The 26,300-nt window shown below is 35.9% G+C and overlaps 2 protein-coding genes across 4 annotated transcripts; one reads left to right on the forward strand and one right to left on the reverse strand.

Annotated features, from left to right (window-relative positions):
• The first annotated feature begins 11,990 nt into the window (after positions 1 to 11,990).
• Positions 11,991 to 15,602, forward strand: LOC133522321 (uncharacterized). The gene is made up of 2 exons (XM_061857634.1): positions 11,991 to 14,336; positions 15,060 to 15,602. The coding sequence occupies exons 1-2, from the start codon at positions 13,385 to 13,387 to the stop codon at positions 15,218 to 15,220; spliced, it is 1,113 nt and encodes a 370-aa protein (XP_061713618.1). The 5' UTR covers positions 11,991 to 13,384; the 3' UTR covers positions 15,221 to 15,602.
• A 3,038-nt stretch (positions 15,603 to 18,640) lies between these two features.
• LOC133522324 (luciferin sulfotransferase-like) lies at positions 18,641 to 25,347 on the reverse strand. 3 transcript variants are annotated; one of them, XM_061857643.1, is made up of 8 exons: positions 23,811 to 25,344; positions 22,925 to 22,999; positions 22,168 to 22,296; positions 21,309 to 21,408; positions 20,768 to 21,069; positions 20,524 to 20,618; positions 20,087 to 20,265; positions 18,641 to 19,009 (listed from the first exon to the last, which is right to left on the reverse strand). In XM_061857643.1, exons 2-7 carry the CDS (start codon positions 22,992 to 22,994, stop codon positions 20,110 to 20,112), a joined length of 852 nt encoding a protein of 283 aa, XP_061713627.1. In that variant the 5' UTR covers positions 22,995 to 22,999; positions 23,811 to 25,344; the 3' UTR covers positions 18,641 to 19,009; positions 20,087 to 20,109. The 3 variants fall into 3 exon arrangements, with proteins under 3 accessions (XP_061713627.1, XP_061713628.1, XP_061713630.1); XM_061857644.1 differs by lacking the exon at positions 20,524 to 20,618 and having other exon boundaries at positions 22,925 to 25,347; XM_061857646.1 differs by lacking the exons at positions 22,168 to 22,296; positions 22,925 to 22,999; positions 23,811 to 25,344 and adding an exon at positions 21,533 to 21,764.
• Between the last annotated feature and the right edge of the window lie 953 nt (positions 25,348 to 26,300).

Genomic DNA, 26,300 nt, shown 5'->3' on the forward strand with positions numbered 1-26,300 from the left:
ACAAATAACATCATATTCACAGCAAATGACAGCGAAAGTCCTTTTCGGAAGCGTGACTTCGATCAACGAACTCAAGCTGCAGGAGAAGGCCGAGCGGGAAGTGCGGCGGACGCACTAGCGCCACCTAGCGGCAGACCGGTGAGTTACGCGGTTTGTGTAGCTGGCTAAGATAGCGCTGTATGTGGAGGCAGCGCCGTGTATAGTTAATGCACAATTTATGCGGTAGATGGCGTGAAAATTAAAATTTGAGTTGTATAGTATGCCGCCAGATGGCGCTTGCATATAGTGAAAAATGCTTGAAATTAATTATTTGTTTTACAAGATTCCTTCAAATGTTTCGATTTAGGTAGGTCTTTCTTTTCATTTGATGGATTTGTTTAAAATTATACTTATAATATGAAACTACCCCAAAATCCCTATTTTGCTAATAATATGATTCATACAAATTTTTCCGAACTTAAGAATCGAGCCCCCGCCAAGTAGAGCAAAAAAGCGGCCAAGTGCGAGTCGGACTCGCGCATGAAGGGTTCCGTACCATTTATGACGTATTAAAAAAATCTACTTACTAGATCTTGTTCAACATTTTACCACTTTGGACACACATTTTAGCACCTTGGAAGTGTCTCTCGCGCAAACTATTCAGTTTAGAAAAAAATGATATTAGAAACCTCAATATCATTTTTGAAGAACTATCCGTAGATACCCCACACGTATGGGTTTGACGAAAAAAAAAAATTTTTAATTTTATGACATATTAAAAAAAACTACTCACTAGATCTCGTTCAAACCAATTTTCGGTGGAAGTTTGCATCGTAATGTATATCATTTTTTTTTTTAGATTTTTAATTCTGTTATTTTAGAAGTTACAGGACACACTTTTTTTCACTTTGGAAGGTTCTCTCGCGCAAACTATTCAGTTTAGAAAAAAATGATATTAGAAACCTCAATATCATTTTTGAAGACCTATTTATAGATACCCTACACGTATGGGTTAGATGAAAAAAAAAATATTTTTTTTATGACGTATTAAAAAAAACTACTTACTAGATCTCGTTCAAACCAATTTTCGGTGGAAGTTTATATGGCAATGTATATCATATATTTTTTTTAGATTTTTCATTCTGTTATTTTAGAAGTTACGGGGGGGGGGACACATATTTTACCACTTTGGAAGTGTCTCTCGCGCAAACTATTCATTTTAGAAAAAAATGATATTAGAAACCTCAATATCATTTTTGAAGACCTATCCATAGATACCCCACACGCATGGGTTTGATGTAAAGATTTTTTGAGTTTCAGTTCTAAGTATGGGGAACCCCCAAAATTTATTGTTTTTTTTTCTATTTTTGTGTGAAAATCTTAATGCGGTTCATAGAATACATCCACTTACTAAGTTTGAACAGTACAGCTCTTATAGTTTCGGAAAAAAGTGGCTGTGACAGAATCGGACAGACAGACGGACATGACGAATATATAAGGGTTCCGTTTTTTTGCCATTTGGCTACGGAACCCTAAAAAGAAGCACGGCCGTGCCATCATCATCATTTTGTCAATGCCATTCAGGTCAATTTCAAGCTCCTGTAATTTTGTGCTGGCTTTTGGTTACACCTACCTTATATTCATCCCTTACCTACCTTATGTCATAGTTTTATACCTACAAAAATATTTTTATTTTATTCTGTTTCAGAAATGTGATACGAGTGGGGGAGATGGAAAGTCGTGATCTCGAGAGTTCGTCCATTACGAAAATATAATAGAGTCTAATATAAATATAAGAGATATTATAATGCTACTTTAGAAGACTTTATACTCACTAGAATATAAGGACCCGACAAAACAAAACTTTATTGATATTTGAGAGCTTAATTTTATCAGTGAGTGTCAGAGATAAGTAACTAAATAAAGACTGGTAGTCTACATGATGGAAAGCGTATTAGAGTTCACCAAGATAGCGATTTGGCAGCGATTTTGATAGTTAGCCCAGCCTGTGCAAATGTAAACGGTATAATTTCATAGAAGTTTGACCTTTAAAAAAACACTTGCACTGTCTGGGCTGTCAAAATCGCTGCCAACTTATCTTGGTCTGAATCTAATCTACCTATAACGCCACGGCCTTCGAGCACCTTACCGTATAAATCGTTCTGCATTTTTTGCGGGGGAAACGTGCACACAGTCGCACTTCTCACTCACTATATATATCTGTAATGACGACATAAATACCTACATAGAAAATGACACACGTCTAAGACAAATCTTGCTTGCCCCAATATCTTGTAGTGTACAGACGAGTCACAACTGCTGCAACATGCTGTGGCAGAGGGGAAATAGTGCGAATGCCGACTCCATTCCCGGTGTTGCTCGAGGGCCACGGCGATCACATCACATCAAAGATGAGGAATACTCCACTTTTGAGGAAACTTCCTGCCTCACATAGCTAAACTGTGAAATGAACTGCGGCCCGCGGTATTTCTGGACCGATAAGGCCTTCAAACCTTAAAAAAAGAGCGTAATCCGATCTCAAAGGTCGGCAATACCCTTGTAACCCCTGTGGTGTCCATGGCCGACGGTAATTACTTACCATCAGGCGATTCATATGCTCGTTTGCCTCCTATGTCATAAATATACAACTTTGCATGAAGACTATGAGCCACCCCCCACTAGCGTCTTTTGAGCGTCGGCGTCTAGTCAGCGCTATGGAAAATGTGCCGAGCAGCAGCCATAGAGTTGTCTAGACGCCGACGCTCGGGAGACGCTAGTGTGGGGTGGTAATAGTACCAATCTGTATAATTCACTTATCTCTGGTCCAGTTAAACGACTAAAACCAGTGTACCCAGTAGGGTAGATACCCCTAACTAAATTCCGATTTATAAATTGAAAACATCCGCTTATTTTTGTATTACAATTATTAGAAATCGTTAGGATACTCACGAATTTATATGTCATAATGTCCCTAGGATAGCTATAAATGTATTATAAAAAAACTTGAAAATTATATTTTGTGAAAAGGTGTTTTTATACATTGTTTTGATTAAGTAAGAATATATTAAATTTTATAAACGTTTTATGTAAGTATTAGTTTTATATTTTTAAAATAAATTTGTTTCGGAAATCTAATGTGTAAGTTTAATTTAAATCTTTTTCTTCTGGCCCAGTAGTCTCGGTCTGTTTCAATAAGTTATGAGTATGCGGTAATCTCATAACTAATTGAAGGTTCCGAGATAGATACTGAAATGACAGATCGATTGGCTATTTACTACATAATGTAACCAATTTCGTATCAAAATGAGAATTTGACTGTTGTACAAATTCGGGCAATCAAATTATCATTTAGTATTTGCAGATACCATGATGTTTAAACAACGGCAACAATAGATGCAAGAAAATATTTTTACCCGCGTAGCCAACATGCCAATCGTTAACGCTCCGAAGCGTAGCGTAGTCATCTCTCTCTATCACTCTCCCAAATTAGTGCGACAGTGCGTTGCGTTTGTTCGCTACGGAGCGATAACGATTGACATGTTGGCTACGCGGGCTGTTCACGTTGTAAAATGATTCTGTGGGTACCTATTACCTAGTATCTATTTTAGAGCAAGAATTAATTTAAACTAGTTTGAGGCTTAATGTCAATACTATGGTGTAGATATTTAAGCCAATAATATCCTATTGACCAGTTCGATTACAGTAGAATCGCTTATAAATAGAATCAAAACACTCTAACAACAATGTTGTTATCAAATAAATTTCAACCTTATTACATTAAGATAAAGTCGATATTTGATGCATATGAAACTTTAATTCATAGAAGTTTAAGTGCACTTAGTTGACATGATGATAAGTCCTACAGCGTCATTCCTTAGCCCTTGCACACATTTAGGGTTTGCACGATGGATCTGAAATGCATGGGAAGATCCGCGGATCCGAATCCAGATCCGGATAATTTTATACATTTTGGATCCGGATTGCAAACCCTACACATATTGTATTGGATCTTGGGAACCGCTGAAAGGTCAAAGCGTAAAGGTAAAGTAACATAAAATCGGTGACTGCCGACTTGCGCTACGAGCCTACTAGGTAAACAATGTGAACAATGTAAACATACCCATTATAATTCCAAACATTACAAACGCGTGTCTCCGCAGGAAGCCAGAGCCGTCCTACGTACGTCGGTGTGTATTGGCCTTTAGAAATGACGCCCTGCGCGTGATTCGCCTGTCAACCACATTGCGATACTGACCCTAGCCCAATTGAACTCATGCATAATGTATGACCGATCAAAACTACTAATGCTATCATAGTGTTTCGTTTTGCAACTATTACCTTCTGGTAACTGGTGGCATGGATCAAAACCTTTGAATAAAGGGGGACTAGACTAAGCCAACCTTTAGTTTAAATGTCTTAAGACATTTAAACTAAACTAAAGTTACTTCTTTCCTGTTTATAATCTTATTTACTTAAATTAGTGGCTCAGTGACCCAATAAACAGAATCTTGGCCTCTGACACAAGAGAGCGCCACTCTTCCCTATCCTGCGGCACTTCACGCCAGTTGGGTATTCCGAAGGCGGACAGGTATTTTAGGGCTTCGTCACTCCAGCGGTATCTGGGACGCTCAGACGGAGGTTTCCCACCCGGGTGCCGCACATATGCTCTTCTCACAGCATGATCCACTCCCATCCTCTCCAGGTGACCAAGCCAGCGGAGTCGTGTGGATTTGTTTATAATCTATAATCTATCATTCTTAAATACAGTTCATCAAACTTTATTATTTCAGTTCGGAACCATTCTTGTGTTTTCAAGTGCTTGAAGTGCTTTGATGATGGTAATTAAGAAAAACTTAAGTATCAAATTGTATCTTTATGATACGTCTAACTACGAGTAATACGTAGGCATTTACGAATGCTAAAAAGCCCATACCTACATTATGCAATCTCAAGAATGCGAATACATTGCCAGCTAGGATAAATTTAATGCATGTATACTACTTATCCTGTTTTACACCGTGGGAGGGAATAACCAGGCAAACTTAAAGGGAAATCAACATGCAAGATCCTCAATTTTAAGTGTAATATAATTGTAAACTAGGTAAGTCTCAATCGATATCGAATCGATTTATCGTATCGATATACGAGACTATAATATTATCGCAAATAAAAGCTATCATCAATTTATCGAAGTTTCCAGAACGAAAGTCGTCGATAAGTTTACACTGAAAAAATAACTGACTTAAATAAAGAAATACATGGACGCTAAGTATGAAGAATTTCGTACATTGACCCGCCTGTTCCTAATTGTTTCGCGGTCCCGCCGATGATGCCGGCAGTCAGTGCCACTGTGCGAGCGGGAAAGCCATATAATTGTGCGTGTGCGAAAGAAATAGGAAATGACGGTAAGATGTACGAAATTCTTCGTGTTTAGCGTCCTTACTTTAGCGGTGGGTGAAGCACATTGATTATAAAACCGACGGTCACTGTGCTCGGAACTCCTATAAATAAAGTGGGCTGACGATGTCGTGAAGACCAGGGTGCGAAGCTAACCAATCGTTTACGCCCCGTAGCGAACGAAACGCAACTGTCACTGTCACACTAATATGGAAGAGTGATAGAGAGACACAAAGCGTCCTTGCACACCTTGGCTAGGCACCCTCACCACTTAACACGACTTCGCGCGCGCGACTCCATATACAATGCGCGACTTCAAGTATGAAGTCCCACGGGACAATGCAAGTCATGCTCAACGGTCAGAAGGGACCGTTGAATGAGGGCACCGAATTATTATTGTGAGGGCGAGGGGTGTGTTGTTCTTAGGAAGCTAGGTTTATGTTCAGAGCTAAGCAGTTTTTGGATCATTTATTTTTTGTTGCATTTATTATCCGTTGTAGTGTCCCACTGCTGTAGCCGAAGGCCTCTCCCCATGATCTCCACAGTTCCCGTTGTTGTGCTATTTCTGGCCAGTTACTGATGAAGGTATCTAAGTATTTTATATGTTGTATATCTACCCACGTTTTTTAACCAATCAGAAAAAGCAAGCTTTACAAGTTATTGTTTCCAACCATAAAATAACCACAACACTGTTTTATCTTGTATTTAATGTCGAATCCGTTACATATTGGATATAAATCGCTTCCTGCTTAACGACACAAACAAAGGAAGTTTTTGCGGGTAACTGCTGAGAAAAAACTCATTTTAACTCCACAGTGACAATAGATAATTTAGGGTACCGTGAAGGATTCCAACATAATCAAGTGGCGTTTCAACTCCACAGTGACAATAGATAATTTAGGGTACTGTGGAGAATTCCAACATGATCAAGTGGCGTTTCAACTCCACAGTAACAATAGATAATTTAGGGTACTGTGGAGAATTCCAACATGATCAAGTGGCGTTTCAACTCCACAGTGACAATAGATAATTTAGGGTACCGTGGAGAATTCCAACATAATCAAGTGGCGCTAACTAAATAAGTTTCTTATTTTTAATGTTCTGTCTTGTTTTATAACATTCATATTTTTATATTTATCCTAATAGTAAGTACTTATTTAGAAGCCTATCAAGTTTTTTTATACTACGTTGGTGGCGTACAAGCATACGACCCGCCTGATGGTAAGCAGTCTATGGACGCCTGTTCCAAATATGAGGTTTCCATTATACAGAAAATTTCGTTACCTCAATGAAAAAAAAAACAAACTTAGCACTTAACAACAAGCTACCTAACACACTAACGTAAATATTGTACTGTACCTTTTCTTTTCCCAAATTAACAAGCATAAGTGCCAGCCAAAATACCTGTTAAATAGCTTTTGGCTTGTGTTTTACTAATATTAATTCAGGTTATGTAAGATTTTTAGCTGTTTGTATCCGAATAAATAAATAAATAAAAATAAATAAAATTTTCCAAAGACTAAGCTGAAAGGATAGTGTTATCTAAGTGATCTACAATCGAGTTGTTATAATCGTAAAGCTCGATTAAAAAGTAAAACAAAATCATTCAAATAAAATATGTTTATATCGGTGACAACCCTACAAAGTTATTGACATTTTAAGTTGCACTGTCATGACATTCATCGGATCTACTTGCTAGGATTGCACTAATGTTTAACAAACTGTATCTCAAAAACGGTTAGAAATATTAGTGCGAAATAAAGTACGTAGCCTAAACAATTCCCCGTTTTCATAAAAGCCTCTCATTCTGTTCCACCCGATATGTATAAATAAGGGTTGGCTGGTTTATTTATATCTGTTGATTGATAGTGGCAAAATGTTCTCGTCAAATTCAAGTTATTGATGCCCTCATATAAAATACTTACAAAAAACACGATTTTACGGATATTATGTTTATTTTGACAACGATCAAAATCGAACTGTCATTTCCGTTTATCCGGAATATATGTATGTATGTATGTATGTATGTATGTATAAACTCTTTATTGTACAAAAGACAAAATATAAATATGGCACAGGATAAGCAATACAAAGGCGAACTTATCCCTTTAAGGGATTTCTTCCAGTTAACCTTTGAGTAGATGAGAATTGATGAAGAATGGTAGACAAATATAGCACTGAGTACAGTCAGCATCAAAAGTAGCGGATCAAATAACGCTTCATAAGTATCTACCATTCCGTAACAGCTTAACAAAAAGCGATGTTTTTAATATAGAACAACTAAGACTGTAAAAGATATATTTTTGAACGCGAATTATAGAAAATTATCTACATTTGGAAAAGTTATACGGAATATCAGATACTTTTGGCGCGTTGTTTCATCCGCTACTTTTGATGCTGACTGTACAATAGACTAGAGGAAAATCAATAAAATTATAAAAGAGGGCAAAAAAAAAATACAATTAAATGAAAAAAAAAAATGGAAGTAATAGTATAACAAATACAATTAAAACACTAGATCCTAGGACGTACCTATAATTTTATTGATTAAGATGAAGATGGCGGGACGACGTAAATGCGCGTGTTGTGCGGTGGAAGTGTGCATTGGATAGGGCCAAATAGTGGGATAAAGGGAACGCCTTTGCCCAGTAATAGTAGTAAAAAACAGAGTTTTAATGCCGTAACAGAACCCAACATTTGTGGTAGCTTCGCTCTTGGCCCTCGCGACTCTGTTTTTGTAGGAGTTCTTTAACCTGCACAAATCGCTCTCGTCCGGAGAGTCGTCTAATCTAACGATTCACGCGTGAGGCGCCGGCGGCGACTATCACACCGTACCGAACATTAGTAGTGTTGATAATATAACCTGCACAAACCGGTCTCACCCGTGGTATGACTACTGTTTTCTAATTGAACATTTCAAGCGGTCAGGTCACAAGGTAACTAATTGATTTATTAGTGAAGATTTATGCAAATTATTGTTAACTAAAACGAGACTTAATCGCGTATAAATGACATTTCAAATTACCTTGCTCTCTAAGAAAGACTCTTCGATACCAAGACACTGTCATCTTCGTTGCCTTGTAGCCTAGGAGGTCTCGGGTTCGAATCTCGGTAAGGGCATTTATTCGTGTGTTTGTCACGGATATTATTTGATCCGGAATTATCGATGCCTTCTGTGTATTGAAGAATATATTTATCTATTTAATTAGGTATGTAGGGTAAAGGCACCAGTAGTCAGCCTTATAACGCATTTTTAAAGTTTGTACTCTCGACGTTTCTACAGGATTAGTCGGATAAATAAACGCATAACATGGTTAGATCAATTGTTTATTATAGTTTTAAAACAAAGTATGTCAAAAAATAACAATCCTCTTTATAATATCTATAATTAAGAATAAACAAAAAATTGCACTTTTCTCCAGTAGTCAGCCTCTAAAATCCAGTAAGCAGCCTTTATGTACCCAGTACTCAGCCTTTATAAACTATTAATAACAATGGAATAAAAAACACTATTATTTGTATTAAAGTTAACGATATTATAATATTTATCATTCCTAGGTAGGAAGCTAGAGTATAGGTACATATACTCTTATAAGTACAATTCTCATGCCACGAAATTTGTAGACCATAGGTGCTTAAAATTATTCTTGCAAACGAATAAACACTGTATTTATCTTCTTATTTTTTATATAGAATGTGTTTATTTAATAGAATTCATTATTTTTAAAATCGGTTTAAATGCTGGTGAAACCCGTGCAGGGGCCCGTTAGATATTGGAATATTTCTCAACAAAGGATGTATACACTTTTGAACCTTATTTAAATGAGTTAAAGTTCATAATATTTGGCAGCGACGTACCAAGGAAGATAATGGCTGAATACTGGGTCCGTGAAACCCAGTGGTCAGCCGCATTAAAACGTTATTTCAAATGCGGCTGACTACTGGGTTTTACTTTAAATTGACTGAGACATGCCTAACTAAATTTGAAAATGTAAATGTAACGGTCCTAACGGTCATATTGGATCGAAAATAAAAGAAATAACTAATAACCCAAAGGTCAGCCGCGGGAGGCTGGGCACTGGATTTTTTGTAAAAAAGTGATATCCAGTGGTCAACCTCCTCAATTTATAAGTTAAATATTGATATTTCTATTTAAATATAACGCAATTTAATAGATAAACTAACCAATAAACCCATCATTAACAAAAAACAGTAACTTTTTATATTAAAACATATTTTTTCTCACGCGTTAAAAGAACACCACGTGCAGTAAAAAATATGGCGGACATGACATTCTAGCTCTCGTCAACAAACATCACCTATATGAACGAGTATATTTCTTCTCCCCGATACCTCACCGCACCTGCCGCGTTACGTATTAACGAATAAGGAATCAGAGCTCCTATTTGACTACTCGCGATTTGTTTAATCGAATATACCAGATATTTATGGCCAATAAACGACTTAAAAGGCTGACTACTGGTCCCTGGCTGGCCACTGGTGCTATTACCCTATATCGTGACCTACTTATCCTTAGTATAAGCTTTGTTTAGTTAATTAATTTTTAGTTTTTTTTTTCAAAAACGAAGGGTACGGGGACATTTGTCATCTCTATACAATTTATAATCTTAAAACGCTAAAAATATAATACCCATCCTGTTTGAAAAATATACTTGGGGTATTAATTTTAAATACAAACATCAAAGCTCAAAGGCTGTTGTCGGTGTGAGCGCGTCCAAAAGCTCATTTCGCCACAAAACAACGCGAACAGGGATCATCGCTCGACCGAGGCCTTATAACTGTACAGCCTCCGGTTATGTAACTAGAGGTAGTCCTCGCGCGCCTGCCGACGCAGGAACACGGGTTCGAATCCCCGACCTGGCAAACTGACCTTCTTAAAGTTGTGTATGTGTTTACCAACAAAACGACCTTTTAATGGAAAGCTTTTAATGAACTACAGTCTTACTGTTGTTAGAAAACAATAATTCTTATAGTCAAAAACTGTTATACAGAGACAGAAATATAACATTATCTACCGTATAATATATATAACGAGTCCTAGACTGAGTCAATGTTGGACCAGTTAACTATTGTTTGTGAACTGAACGTGTTATGACTTTGCTGTGAAAACATGGAGATACTAAGGTTTGTTTATATCTTTTTGTTTAGTAATATCATTTAAAAATAAGCATACGGTCAAATTAACAGCATAACATATGTCTACCACTAATTAAATTAATTCAGACCACAGTTTTCCGCCCTGCGGGCTAACCTATATGACTTACCTACGCGATTTTCGACATGATGGAGCATTTGTCACTTTTTAACACCGTGCGATTAAAATAAGTCATTATCATGTTAATAACCACGACCATAACACGCCCTCTGGAGCCAGTGAAAGTATGTCAAATTTCATAATATTTAATAAACTTAATCGTCAAAACAAAACTTTAAAATAATCCCGTTTATATATAAGTAAAATACCCGTAACGCAGGCTTCGTCAGTTGACTACAATTGCTCCAAATGCAAATCAGCAACCTGCTTCGTCCCAAACAAACCAAGAGTTCGCAACAGACTTCGTCATAATCATTCTCCTGGCTCATTGCCTATTTTGGGTCTGCCCTCCTGATAGTTGCGATCTTTAGTCCTTGGAGATGGTTCTAGTCCGATTGGTTGGGGGGTGACCTCTCTTGCCGTTTTGAAGTCATAATTAAAGCGATTTCATAATTAGTCCGCATTACCAACATCAAACATTAGACACACGTATAAGGTACTTAATTGGCATTATATAAAACAAACATGTCAGTGTAGAAATAAGGAAAGGTACATATAATATTTACATCCTTAAAAGTTCAAGTCCCAGTTTCGCATCCACGTGCGTCAACGTTACATAATGTTTATGTTTTCCCGTATCTCCGAAACGCGGATATGTGGCGTTACGTTATATAAAAGTTTACAAAGCTTTTACCTACTTTACACTTAGTCGAGACAATTGACAACATATCCCGTAGATTTCACATTAAGTGATTATTTCAAAGGAGATTGCTCACACAAAATGTTAAGTTTCGTATAGGAGATGTATAGATACCTAAATACTAAGTACTAGTTTCTGAATGATAATGATTCATAAAAACTATCCTACGTAGTCCTGGTAGCTCTGTCTGTCTATTTGAAATTGTCTGTTCTTAGATGTTTGGTATGGAGATAGTTTAAAGACAATTTCAAACAGACAGACAGAGCTACTCTCGCATTTATAATATTAATAAGGATGTGTGTCCCTGTCAGTGGAAACATTTTGAAACAGATTCTGATCAATAGTTCATTGAAAAAAAAATTGACTCAAGAGTTGACTTTAATTACTTAATTAAAACTACATATGCATACATTAATTGAAAATGTACATAGTGACCCATTTTAATTGCACTTATATTAACATTTTTTTTTTTTTTTTATTATGGCAACAAACAGTCATTACATGAAAAGATACAATAAATGGACTACGGAGAAGACAAACAGTGCCGAAACATTTTTCAAGTTATATTGTGGAAACATAGGAGTTGATACTGAGTGGTAAATAGATTCATCGTGCAACACAACAGACAGGTTTACAGCATTTTTAAAATGATTTAAAAAACTATTTTCGTATGTGATGTTGTTAATTAAATATTAAATCACTTCATTCAAGTTACCTGAACTGCTACTGCTATAGCTTAGTTACTAATACAAAAGCCAACAGTTACAATGCAATATGTGAACTCCAATTCGCTGTCATAAGACACTAAGCATATTTCCGATCTTTTTCCCCTATCAAACACATTATCCGGAGTTCACGTGAACTCAACTCAAAATCATAACAATGATATAAATCCAATTGTTATACATTCGCACGCATATTTGTCCAAACTGATAAAAAACATTTGTGTGGCAACCGCTGTTGAGCGTTATTGTCTAGATATTGGTCAATATTATCCAATCATTTACACTTGTACTTAAGCACCGCATAAAACCAAACAGTACAGGTAGATATGTTAATATCACTGATAGAGAAAGTTAACTTTCCTCGATTAATGAGGGTAGAAAGCTTTTGTTTAAAGTGTCTTAATGTCGTAACAAGGTTTCTGCAATTAAAATTTATTTTAATGATTCTCTGTTAAATGTGTCAGCTTAAATGATTTATGAAAAGAAAACCCTATATTTTAATAATCAAATCTGTTTTGTAGTTTTTGAGTTTACCTCGAATATACAGGGTGGCCAAATGAGAGTGATACACTTTATTTTTAAATTTTAATTAAGTATATTAAGTGCAAAAAATACTAAATATTTTTTCATAAATATAGTATTAAATTATATTAAGTGCAAAATTTATTACATATTTTTCATAACTATATTATTCAGGGTTGGCACGTGTTTGCAGAAGATAATTTCAGCAAACAATTTTTTTCTCAAATGTTTGTGTTGTTTAAAGCTCGTTGTTTGCTCGATTAATTTCGAGAAAAATTTGCAATCAGTGATTGGCAGCCAAATTCCCCAAATTTTGCAACTCCCGACTTATTTGTGTGATGAACACAGATATATGTTCCTGAGTCATGAGTGTTTTCTATGTATATAAGTATCTAAAATTACGTGTATGCTAACAAGCCGATTAAATTTAAACAGTTAAAACCAAATATTCGACACAAATTTACTAAGATAACGCCAAAATGAGCTAAATATGCTGAAAATTGCGATGATCAGGGCTTACATTTGCCTGCTGTTGGAGGTGGACATAAGTAAGACATTATGTTCCGCATGTAAACAATACTTAATAATCTTTGAACTTAATATAGTTATAAAATGAAATGTGTACTTCCTATTTGCCCAGCCTTTATATCCAAAGAGCCAGACGTGGCGGGGACCTTTGAATAAGGTGTGGTTACAATTAAAATAACAGTTTAGGACAAATGGTACTCCTCCAACCAACAATTAACAAACAAATATTTACTTTCCAGATACAAATTCATCTTTGCAATGTTGACTTTCTTCTTGAAAAATGTCGACAACGAAAAAACTTCAAACTACAATAGCACAGTACACACTACTCCAAAATGTCCATTTACTAAACTAGTAGAAGAAATATTTAAAATGAGAAATCAAACTAATCTAAGTGACATTAATAGTGAAGGAAAATTAGTGCTCAACTCTATAGCTGATGTGACAACTGATGTTAAAAATTCAAATAAATCAGTACAAGATGCTCTAGTAAATGATATTATCGCATCCATAAATAGAATTAAGAATAACATTACTCAAGGAAACGATGAGGAGAGAAATCTAAATGAAGCAATCATATTAAATTTTTCTAATCAATTAGAAAAGGCTGATCGAAGAAATGATGAAACAAGTATAAGTGGAATTAAAAGTGGTATTGAAGAAAAATTCGATGTCAAACTAAATACAACAAAGGACAATAACAAAAAGAAAGCACCAGAACCCAGTTCTACCACTACAGAAAAAACAACCTATGTCGAGATTTTGACAATTGAACCAAATAATACAAATATCAATAATACCACATCCCTTAACATAATAGAAGTACTGAAACATCTTATGCCTATGTTTAATAGTACCATGACTAAAGAACTACACAACATAACTATAATAGAAAGAGATCATAGCAAAAATCATTCATATTCTGCTACGAAGAATGTTTCTACCATTGTAGTTACTTACTGTGATAACGAAAATTATACAAAAGCTAATGTATCGTTCCAAAATACAGAAACAGATTTAAAAATACCTGACAATAGTACAGATGATGATTACTTGATTGATGATGATGACGAATATGATTACAATGATTTTGTGCCTGAAGTCAACTTAACTAAAAACGAGAAGAAAGATATAATGGAAGCAGCTGAGTACGGAATGCAGAAAATGCACGAGTTGTATACAGTAATGGAACCAAAGTTATATTCTATGGGTATGTATGCATTGTGACCATATAATTTAACTTTTCTTTTTTTATGTTTAACCGTCCATCGAATTTTTATTATTTTATATAGTTTATTTTTTATTTCTAAATGTATATTTACGAGTATATGGATTATGTAACGACGTAATCAATACATTGTTCTTGTCAGCGAAAAAATCAGGCATTTTTAATTATTTGCACTTAGCTGGTATGAGCTGGATTAAAAAATACCAATCTCAATCATGGTTATATTTTGGATTTTGGTGACAAACCGGTTGCCAAATACTAGAATTTCACTGTCAAAGATTGTTTCAATACGCAAAGGTTTTGCCAAAGGGCAGATTTTTAATCAATGTTGGTCTCACATTACAAAGCGGTGTCCTCGGGAATTTGATAACTTCCTAGGGAGTTATAGCTTTTTTTATTATGTCACTTATTCATACAAACCAAGGAGCATAAATGAGTTTTTCGGACGAATGTTTGATATATCACCGTGTTTACGAATTATTTCACGTAAAATTTTGTTTTTTTTCGCAAGTGAGATGAAAAACATTGTGTATAACTTCGGAGGTAAGAATATTGCAAACTCGGGTCATTAATTCCCTCCAGCCTGCATCTGTCGGGAATTACCAGCGTCGTATCCAAAATTTCACCTACCCCCCTCGTTGCACAGTAGTTTCATTGCCATGAAGTCAAGTTATACTTTCATTGTCATAATATTCTAACTTCCAGGCCTATGGTTAGAGGACTCCAACCCCGCTCGGTACGTGGCCGCTTTCAACGCGCCCTCGGAAGATGCTGCCAAGTTTTACCGCTACGGGTATGCTTCGCTGCAAGCCGCTGCCAAGCTGAAACAGCTTACCAGGTATGTTGGAAACTATACAAGACTATAACGCTACATCAAATGCCTCTCCGGAGAAATCTGGGTGCGGTTGAGACAATTTGCATATCGCCAATAATTCAATATTGTTTAGCTAGGAGAATAATATATACTAAGTATACGAAAATGTTGGTTCTAAATTTCCTTAATCCAACCTACTGAGTAAGTAGCAAAGAGTAACTCTTAGGGCCACTTGCACCATCCCACTAACCCGGGGTTAACTGGTTAAACCGGTAACTCAGTGTCTAATTGTACTGGTAACCATGGTAACTCCAGGTTTAACCGGTTAACCTCGGGGTAGTGATTGGTGCAAGTGGCCCTGATTGATTGTAGAAGAGGTAGTTGGGTTAAAATTTATGACAAATTCAAAGTGTTCGTCCGATTTGCGGTTATCAATTAAATTGTGTCGTGTAAACGTTTGAATTATGTCGTGATATTCTATTTACCGGTCCGTCGCTTATCTAGCCCCATACTAATTGAATTTTCGATGTAATCTGCATCTACAAAAACTGCCACAATACCGTTTATTTAAAAAGGTACCTACTTCTCGGTAAGCACAGGAATAAAATATCGTTGACAGTATTGATATTCCTTAAAATATATACTTATATTAATACTTCGTCATTCGATATTCTAGAAATATTGGTAATGATTTTTCAAAATTGATTACAAGTAGGGTAGGTACATAAAATGACGGTATCATGTCAAAAAAAGTGGCGGTGACATAATCGGACAGACAGACGGACATGACGAACCCTAAAAAAGTACCTACAAAATTCAAGTTCAGAACCTGAGAGCATACCGCCAACATCCAAAAATCGAAAAACGTTACCTGCCTCTGTCAATCAAACAGGCAGGAGAGATATAGAGACAGATAACGATTTTTGATTTTGCATACATTGTTTGCCAGATTCGATTAATAAGCAAAACATAGGCCCGATTATATTCGCTAGCGTGTGCGTAACTTACTTTCTATGCATCTAGCTCGTACACATATTAGCGCGAGCAAGATTTATTGAAAGTAAGTTACGCAGACGTTAATGAATATATCATTATGACACTGCTAAGACAGTCGTGGTAAGGCTCTAAGGCTACTAGTCTATGTATCAAACGCTTTTCTATTTTTATCTTTCAAACGTTTATTTTACTAGTGCTGACAAGTTTTGATTCATTTTTTCGCCTTACATAATATTTATGTTAAATGCTTTATGAAATAAGCAAATAACCCAAAATAAACGAACCGTAACATACATACTTTTTGCGTGCAATTTAATTTTATTATGATATCATTACATTGAATTGCCGAATTCCACGCTACCAATTTCATACCAATTTAGTAAAGGCTTTAACAATATTACATTAAATTTATAACATCGATGACATAATACTACTCTGGTTAAAATATTGCTTGTAAATATTAGGTAAATGATACGTTAGTAACAGCGCAATTCACCTTTTACCTTTTAATATTACGACAACGTACACGGCAAAAGGGATTTATGATTTTTTTAATAAAGCGTGTCTAAAAAAATTTACTTGCTAAAGTAAAAAAGTATTCAACGCGTAAATTTAGTACGAAGTACCTAAGTAAATAAGCAGCAATTTTAACCCTACTTAGTAAAATAAGTGACGCTAAAATAGTCAACTTGTTCGATAAACATCTCGCCCTTCTTAAATGTAATTACTTTTCTATAAGGCGACTGATCATTTAACAGGTATGCGTAGGTTTCTTGGTAGGAAATAAACATTTGAAACCTGTGGAGCATGTAGGTACAGTCAGCATCAATAGTAGCGGATGAAACAATGCGCCAAAAGTATCTGATTTCCGAATATAGATAAATTTCTAAAATTCACATTCCAAAGTATATGTTTTACAGTCTTAATTGTTCTATATTAAAGACAACACATTTTGTTAGGCTAGGTTCAGATGACAAGCGCTCAACGTGCGTTTTGATAACGCGCGTTTACAACTACATATATTTTATTCAGGTCGTACACATGCTAACGTTATTATATCGCGCGTTAGCATGTGTACGACCTGAATAAAATATATGTAGTTGTAAACGCGCGTTATCAAAACGCGCGTTGAGCGCTTGTCATCTGAACCTAGCCTTAAGCTGTTACGGAATGGTTGATACTTATGAAGCGTTTTTTGATCCGCTACTTTTGATGCTGACTGTACCTTCGAACTTGTTCAATTAGCTAAGTGATTTATGAGAAAAAAGAATTTTAGACATAAAGAACACACCCATGTGTTTGATTCCAGTCCTTTGCCGAGAAATGGACTGTATGCAATATTTTGGGGATGCGATGGATATTGATGTGAGATCCATTAGTAATTTGGCGATTTACAGATGTCAAATCATCTGAATATTCCGTTGGCTATAGGAAGATTACATTTTTGCCACGCCTTTAGTTGACGTCACTTATGCTTGCCTAACACGCTAGATGCAGTTTGCATATAACCAATGAGCGCGGTTTCCAACGTTTCCCTTAACTTTATAGTTACCTTGTAGAATAAAACAAACAACTTGGATTTTCTTTCGCAAAAATTAACTAAAATAGTAGGTATATCTAATTCAATTCACATCCTTTTGGTGTTAACACGTTGAACGCCATGGGGGGCACCGGCGACCTCACGAAGTCAACTGCAACACGCCATGGGGGGCACCGGTGACCTCGTGTTAAACCTGTTTTTAAGACGCTATCCTGCGCCGCGTGTAGCAGTTATAAGCAATGCGTTGTATGCAAGGGACCGGCATGGCGCTCGTTAGTAAAACGGTGGCTTGGGACGTGGGTGCAGTTAGTGACATAGTAGATTTGTTGAAAAAATGAAAAAAACAAGGCATTTTTTTCAAATCACAGCTTTAATTCTATAATTTATATAATTAAGTATTTGCAATAATTATATAATTAATAGAAATTAATTTCAATTATCTGGAGATACACGACAATTATCAAAAAATAAGAAAAAATAAATTTCCCAATGCAGACACACACCTGATACATGCATTCCACAAAAATAACATCATAAAAACCCAAAATTAACAAAAATAAACAAAAACAGCGTATCTTCTTGAACCAGTAGCAGGAATTGCCAAACCAAGCTATTGTCACACAATGCCAAAGCAGTTAAATTTTATATTATAAGCATATTTTAGCGGGTGCGAATGTGACAGTATAATGACCGGCACAGTGACCGGCGTGGCCGGCGGGGGGACCGGCGTGGCGTCATGGTAACGGTTTTTGAAATATGAACTTCACAGCGCCACGGGGGTCATCGGTGACCGCGAGTTTTTTTTTTTAATAACTTTTTAACTAAACCTCCAATAACAAAATAAAATATATATCTATATACATATCAAAGTAATAATTGAATTTACATAAAGTTTTTTTTTAAGAAAAAATGAATATTTTGGTCTGGCGTTTAACGTGTTAAGCAAGGTGGCAATCATTGAAAGAGCTGCAGGCCGACGGGGTTAAGGCAGGCCAAAATGGAAATGACGAGACGACTCCCATGCGAGCGGATTATTTCCGAGCATTCTTAGTATAATTGCAAAGAATTATGAATGAATGAATTTTCTCGAAAATAACAAACGAAAGGGCTGAGTAAAGAAAAAGAGGGCTAAAACAGGCTAATAAAAAAACATGATATTACATTGTTTAATGGTCTGTGCTCAAAACGCCAAAGAGCTGTCGTGCGGGAATCGCAGGCCGGAGCCGGCGAGCCCCTCGCGCAGCCAACGCTGCGCCTGCGCCGCCATCTCCTCGTCGAAGTACTCGCGCCAACCGCCTGATCTTCCTGAGATAACATATTAAATTTTAGCTTCATAATATTACTATTCCACCCAACGACCTCCTAGCCTAGTCGATAGTAACCCTGCCTACAAATCAGGAGGTCCCGGATTGAAATCTTGGTAAGGGCATATATTAGTGTCTTCATCGCAAATATTTGTTCCTGAATTACGACTGTTTTCTATGTATTTAAGTATTTATCTATTATATATATATATATACACCGTGTTTTTTTTGATTTGCGTTAATTTCGAGGGTGCATTCCTGAGCTTAAATTAAGTAACTTTCTCAAAGACACCGATATTCCAATTAACTCCATTTCGGAGATAATCAATCATAATTTTTTATATTATAAGGCCCTTACGAGCGTGTACACTTGCCTTAGGGCTTGTTTACTTATTGATTAGTGTTTAGTACGAGTTCATACATTTGCTACTAAACGTACGTACTATCTCGGACGATCCATGTTAGAAATGACATTGATATGTCACAGTTTTTAATTGTTTGGTTGAGTTAAATATAATGCCCGTGTTACAACAACGCTATATGCAACATTTACTTTTTATAAAAATAAAAATAGTAAAAAAAAAACAATTTTTTTTTTTTTAATGAAATATGCCATTTAGTTTCCTTAAACGTATTTACCGAAACCCCGGAGTTAACGCAATTCAATAAAAACACGGTGTACATATATATATATCGTCATCTAGCACCCACAATATAAGCCTTCTGTGAGGCTAAGTAGGAAGATTGTCCCATAATAATAATATTATATTTTTATCCATGAATAACCCTACAATTTAAAGGCTTGTATAATAGCTATTATTGCTACGGCCCTGGCCCTATGGATGGCAATATTTATAAAAAAATGTATTAAGATGACAGATGGAAACGGTATTCAAGTAATCCTTAAGTTTCTATTGGCATTTTCTATTATTTTACGATTGTCACTTAGGTACATTAACTGACAACAAAAAGAGTTATAACGACAGCGACATCGGGTAATTTCAAGTGACTGATATTACCGATGTAAGTCGTGACGCGCGATGTTGCCAGTGATAATCGGCGACAATTACTTAGTTACCTTTTCTTACGAAGGGCTCGGCTTCAGGGTTGAAAATCGCTGCCCTCCACGTCGGATGCACAGACTCGTTTTTTCCTGAAGTTTTCTATGTCCAAGTGCTCGCAAAGTATTGCAATTTGTTCGTCCGTGACTTTTTTGCCAAGAAAATCTGATATTCGTTTTATAGATGAAGACAGATCCTTAAAAAAAGTACCAAAATTCAGTTTTGAGTTATTTATATTTCTCTTCTTCTGCTAGTTTTTTTCTGCTTCAGACAAATGAATACATTGATAAAACGATTGCCTTAAATTTATGGAGTGGTTTTAGGCCGATATAATTTACAACCAGAATTAAATGAATATCCTTTTGACTTTCAGTAATAGAAAAAACAATTTTTGTTCTACTGTGCGACCCATATTGCTGCTATTTTATTATATACAACAACTTAAAGTGATTACTTCTTTCATATCTTCGTAAAAAATGAACAACATATTCGGATGCTGACGCAGCGCCCAGGCCTCTTTCAGATGCGTTAAATATGGAGACCTAACAACTGAAAAAAACAGGAACAGGTATTATAAATCTTTGGTACAATACTTGTCTTCAAAAACTTTGGCATAATACCTCCATAAATAACACGATAAGTAACGTATTCATCAAAACGTAATTTCAGGATCTAATATTTTATGTTACGATGCTCACCCAAGTCATTGATGAAAAGATTCCAAAAGCTTTTAAAATCTCCAGGATAAAACCAAGTAAGTTTTTGATGATGAAACAAGGACACAGCGACGTCCCTCGGATCCCGGGCCACGTACAGTACTTTGGCAGAATCCAGCAGGTTCAGGGGCAGTAGCGAAAAGGCTATATGAGTCTTAAAGAACCGAGGAGAAGGCGCGTTGTTTATCGCGTCGTAAGAAAGCAATTGTTTGGAACATTCATGGACCAGTATTGGATCTAATGAATCCAGGTTTACTTCCTTCTGATATCTTACGTGATTTCGTCTGAAATAAGTTAAAATATACTTATTATTATTTTTTTCGTATTATTGTCTTTTCCAAGCTAGTAAACGAGTAAATATACTTTTAGGCTGACGCTGATATTTTAATAGTGTTTCTCTAAATAGGTTCTTTTAATAATTTTATAGTACAACTCTGTCGTATTCATGTTATAACTTAATAAAGATACAATTCACACATTGACAGGCTACGGCTTAGAAGAGGTTAAAAACAGCAATACTTACTCAAGGGTAATATATCTGCTATTCAAAGGAATCTTTAAGGCCGTGTCGAAATCAAGGTCATTCATGAGTAGCCAGACCAATTCCTGGGTCCATGTTGTACCTTTATTAATAAACATGTTTCAATAGGTATAGTTACAGATACTTACTGAGAACAACAAGGAAAAACGAAACAAAATAAGCAATAGCTGGAATTATATAAAACTTGAAACTTAAAATATACTTACTAAAACCAAAAGGCTCCCCAGCTCTCATTCGTAGGTGATGGTGCCCAGCAAGCTGGCGGAGTTTCATTTTTGAATGGGCAGGCTTAGCTTATTTATTGCAATATATGCCTATTGGTTTAAATACCAGTTCGTTTTTTCAGATTAGAAAAAAAAACAACAATCTTGAAGAGTCTTTTTACTTATGAAAGTAAAGTGTAAATAATGGTGTATGATTTATAATTGTTACATATTTGCTGTAATTTATTTTTCAAACGTTTTTTTTTTTAATAAAAAGACACGTCAAGATTGTTGACTTTCTTTCTAATGCTAAAAAAACCGAACTATATACACATAGTATTTAAAATAATAAAATCAGCATTTGTAGCTGTCTCAGCGCCACTTGCACCATCCCAGAAACCCGCGGTTAACCGGTTAAACCGTTAGCCCAGTGTCAAATTGAACAGGTAACCACGGTAACTCCAGGTTTAACCGCTTACCCAGTGATAATTTGTACTGGTAACCATGGTAACTCTATGCTTAACCGGTTAACCTCAGGTTAGTGGGTTGGTGCAAGTAGGCCTTAGTGGATTTCCTCAGAAATTGACCTCGTGTAAATATTGTACCTATTGGATACTTTAAAATTGTCATTAACTTACCAGATCGAGGAAACGTGGTCACCCACACGTCATCAGGCCGAACGGCCATGTTCCTAAATTTATCGGCCTCATCCGCGTAGCTTGCTGGCAACAGATAGCCCCCGTCGCCGAAACGGGCGCAAATAAGGCCTGCGAAGTAATAATTAAACTGTATTGACATTAGGTAAATAAATACTTACCGAATGATAATAGACAAAAAGTTCAGTTAAAAAAGGTCACTCGATTTTTTATTTGTTTTGGTTTCCATGGACTGTTTGGTAATTAATATCTTTTTACCACAGCAAAGGGCCTAGCAAAGATGCCAATCGTTTGCGCCGTAACGAATGAAACGGTAATGTCTCTCTAGCACTCCTCCACATAAGTGCAACAGAGAAATATTCGCATTTCGTACATTACGTAGCAAACGATTCCCCCAGCTCGTATAGACTCTTTATTCTTCAAAATCTGTATAATTTGACACTGGGTTAACGGTTAACTGAAAACTGAAATTTCGTTATCTGGCTCTTTATCGCTCTAAAGTGCAAGAGTGATAGAGGCAGATAACAAAACTTCGATTTTTGTGTTTCGCGGAAGGCCTTCAGTATATGCTGTATATGCTAGTAGCGCTCTCTACGCAGATTTTTACCTTTAACACTACGCTGACACTAAACACCAGAATATTAAGACTGCCGGGCCAATCTCAGTGCTGAGATAATATACAGATTATTGTAGTAAATATATTGATAAGCTTATATTTTTTGATAAATTTAATAGTTACCTTTGAAACTGCCATTTATTAACTTATGTGTTGCAGGATCAAGCTTTTCAACTTTTATCTTGTCGCGCATTGTACCTAAACATGACGAGGTTCTATAGAAATATACACAAATGTGACGTTCTCAATCAAATACCACTTAAATGTACCACTTTGTCGCTTACCATAAAGACGAAATTTGCTTGTATCTTTATACGAATAATCTGTCAGAGCGTCCTTATGGCAAGCGACAATGTGATACCTTTTGATTCAGAACGTCACACAAATAATCAGGAATAGAAAGTAGAACGGACTAGAAATCCATTAATTGTATAATGATTTATCATAAAGCAAAATCCACTATTTTTTTTATCACAGCATAGAGTGATGAGTGCATTATTTAGTGTTTCTGCCGAATCGCAAATAGTATTAAAAATTCGACCAGGAACATGTCGGGCCATGCTCAGTGTTAGATTTCCGTAGTTACCATTCTGTCGGAATATGCTAAACTGGGGCTACCTTCGCAGCGATTTGTACGTCTTTTTACTAAGAACAGAAAACTTTTTGTAATAATTCAAAAACGTCTAGACCGAACATGTTCACTATAGTTCTCGTTGAGTATAGTATATAGAGTATAGTAATCATTAATTTTTTATTTTATGTTTTTTTAATATATTTTTTGGATCCATGGCTCAAAATTTATATGAAGGGCACATATTTATTATCATTCCATAAGTAATACGGATAAATTACAGGTATTATTTATTCCAAAACCCCAGAATAAAAATCACTGACCATATATTAACGTGTCAAATCACACTTCCGAAAATAAGCAACGATCAAACAACATAAATGTAGGTAACTCAAAGAACCGAGTCTATGTGTTCACTAGCAGCAAATTTTAACATACCTTAGTATATAGTGTTTACCCGACGTACGTCGAAAACGTAATACCATTAGTAAAGTAACACCATCGGTTTTATAAATACGATTAGCTACCAATAAGTCCTTCAATAATATATATTTACTCAAGTGGTACATATATTATTTATGGTTGCTGTTATCTGTTAGTGTGCAACCTTGTAGTTTTTCAACCTTGTAGTATTAGATGTACGTTTTTTTTTTATACTACGTCGGTGGCAAACAAGCATACGGCCCGCCTGATGGTAAGCAGCCTCCGTAGCCTATGTACGCCTGCAACTCCAGAAGAGTTACATGCGCGTTGCCGACCCTGAACCCCCCCCCCCCCTCATTGAGCTCTGGCAACCTTACTCACCGGCTGGAACACAACACTATGAGTAGGGTCTAGTGTTATTTGGCTGCTGTTTTCTGTAAGGTGGAGGTACTTCTCCAGTTGGGCTCTGCTCTAAATCTGGAATGACATCCACTGGCTGTGCCCTACCACACAAAGCAAGATGACATTCACAATGCCCATACCTCTCTTTTGGACGTAGTTCAAGGACGTACCCAGGTCCGAAAACGAAAACGTATCATACATACATGCGAAGATTCATCCGTTGATGACCGCGATCGTCAACCATGCTCATGAGAGAACAACTGAAGAGAGAAGATACAACTTTCATTGATAGCATCTCTTAATTATAATAAAATAAATAGTTAATCGTGTTCAATCCCATCACTGAATTATAGTGTAGAAAACACGCATAACACTAGTAAGTAAATGTAAGTTTATTTTAAAGAATTTAATTAACATATTATAACTTCAAAAAATCAAAAAAGCGGAAATAGTCCTTCCTTCCCATCTTGCCTCATGCCTGGGGATAAGATGGGGTACAGGTGAAAGAACGATTATTGTTAATTTTAGATTTCATAAAATGAAATTAAAAAGACAGCAGCGTCCTACGCCTAATTATGTAGAAAAGGAGGTAATATGTCTTTTTTTGCCACTGCACCCACCTTGACACATTTCAGATTTGCCCTATGATTGACTGGTAAGATACCCGCAATAGGGTATTCGACTGTATTTAAGATAAATTATTTCATACCATGCATGAAATAAAGCACCAGATAATTATTATAAAAATGTGCCTTGAAAACCTAACTGCTTGGCAAAGAGAATAAGTTGCCAAACGTGAACTATGCAGCATTGAAGAGTTCCGCTCTGTTCATCATCAGCAATTCCACTTCATCAAATGTCACTTCTACAAATGTAAATACTTGATGTGTCAATGATAATACTAAGATCACTATAAATATGCCTTTAACGTTTGAGGAGTTCCCTCGAGTCCTCATGGACCCCATCTTCAGAATTCGAACTTGACAAAAATTTGTCTTGAAAATCTAATTTGCTTAACAAACACAGCGAAGAGGACAAATCGCCAAACGTGTACTATGCGTTGTTGAACAGTACCATTCTGATCATCATCAGCAGTTCCACTTCATCAAATGTCACTTTTTTAAATGTAAATACTTCATTTGTTAAAGAAAATACAAAAATCACTGTATATATATCTTTCATATTTGAAGAGTTTCCTCGATTCCTCATGGACCCCATCGTCAGAACTCGAATTTGACAAAAGTTTGTCGTGAAAATCTAATTTGCTTAACAAACACAGCGAAGAGGACAAATCGCCAAACGTGTACTATGCGTTGTTGAACAGTACCATTCTGATCATCATCAGCAGTTCCACTTCATCAAATGTCACTTTTTTAAATGTAAATACTTGATTTGTTAAAGAAAATACAAAAATCACTGTATATATATCTTTCATATTTGAAGAGTTTCCTCGATTCCTCATGGACCCCATCGTCAGAACTCGAATTTGACAAAAGTTTGTCGTGAAAATCTAATTTACTTAACAAACACAGGAGAAATCGCCAAACGTGTACTATGCGTCGTTGAAGAGTTCCATTCTGATCATCATCAGCAGTTCCACTTCATCAAATGTCACTTTTTTAAATGTAATCGCTTAATTTGTCAAACAAAATACAAAAATCACTATATGTCTGCCTTTCATATTTGAAGAGTTCCCTCGATTCCTCATGGACCCCATCGTCAGAACTCGAACTTGACAAAAATTTGTTTTGAAAATTTCATTTACTTAACAAACACAACGAAGAGGAGAAATCGCCAAACGTGTACTATGCGTCGTTGAAGAGTTCCATTCTGATCATCATCAGCAGTTCCACTTCATGAAATGTCACTTTTTTAAATGTAAATGCTTGATTTGTTACAGAAAATACAAAAATCACTATATATATGCCTTTCACATTTGAAGAGTTCTATCGATTCCTCATGGATCCCATCATCAGAACTGAATTTTGACAAAAACGAGACCAATCTGTATATATATAAATTCAAACAAAAAAATAATTTACAAAATCGATTCAGAAATGACGGAGTTATGGAGTAACACACATTAAAAAAAAAATAAACATA

This window comes from Cydia pomonella, chromosome 10 (assembly GCF_033807575.1).
Source record: "Cydia pomonella isolate Wapato2018A chromosome 10, ilCydPomo1, whole genome shotgun sequence".
In the NCBI taxonomy this organism is placed as follows: Eukaryota; Metazoa; Arthropoda; class Insecta; order Lepidoptera; family Tortricidae; genus Cydia; species Cydia pomonella.

What these genes read in the sequence shown, in the direction of transcription:
- LOC133522321 (XM_061857634.1), top strand. Translation starts at nt 13,385, where the DNA reads ATGTTGACTTTCTTCTTGAAAAATGTCGACAACGAAAAAACTTCAAAC. An exon ending in ACCAAAGTTATATTCTATGG is followed by an intron (nt 14,337 to 15,059) that starts GTATGTATGCAT and finishes TCTAACTTCCAG; the next exon opens with GCCTATGGTTAGAGGACTCC.
- LOC133522324 (XM_061857643.1), bottom strand. Translation starts at nt 22,994, where the DNA reads ATGCGCGACAAGATAAAAGTTGAAAAGCTTGATCCTGCAACACATAAG. An exon ending in AGCAGATATATTACCCTTGA is followed by an intron (nt 21,070 to 21,308) that starts GTAAGTATTGCT and finishes AACTTATTTCAG; the next exon opens with ACGAAATCACGTAAGATATC. An exon ending in TCTTTTCATCAATGACTTGG is followed by an intron (nt 20,619 to 20,767) that starts GTGAGCATCGTA and finishes TGTTTTTTTCAG; the next exon opens with TTGTTAGGTCTCCATATTTA.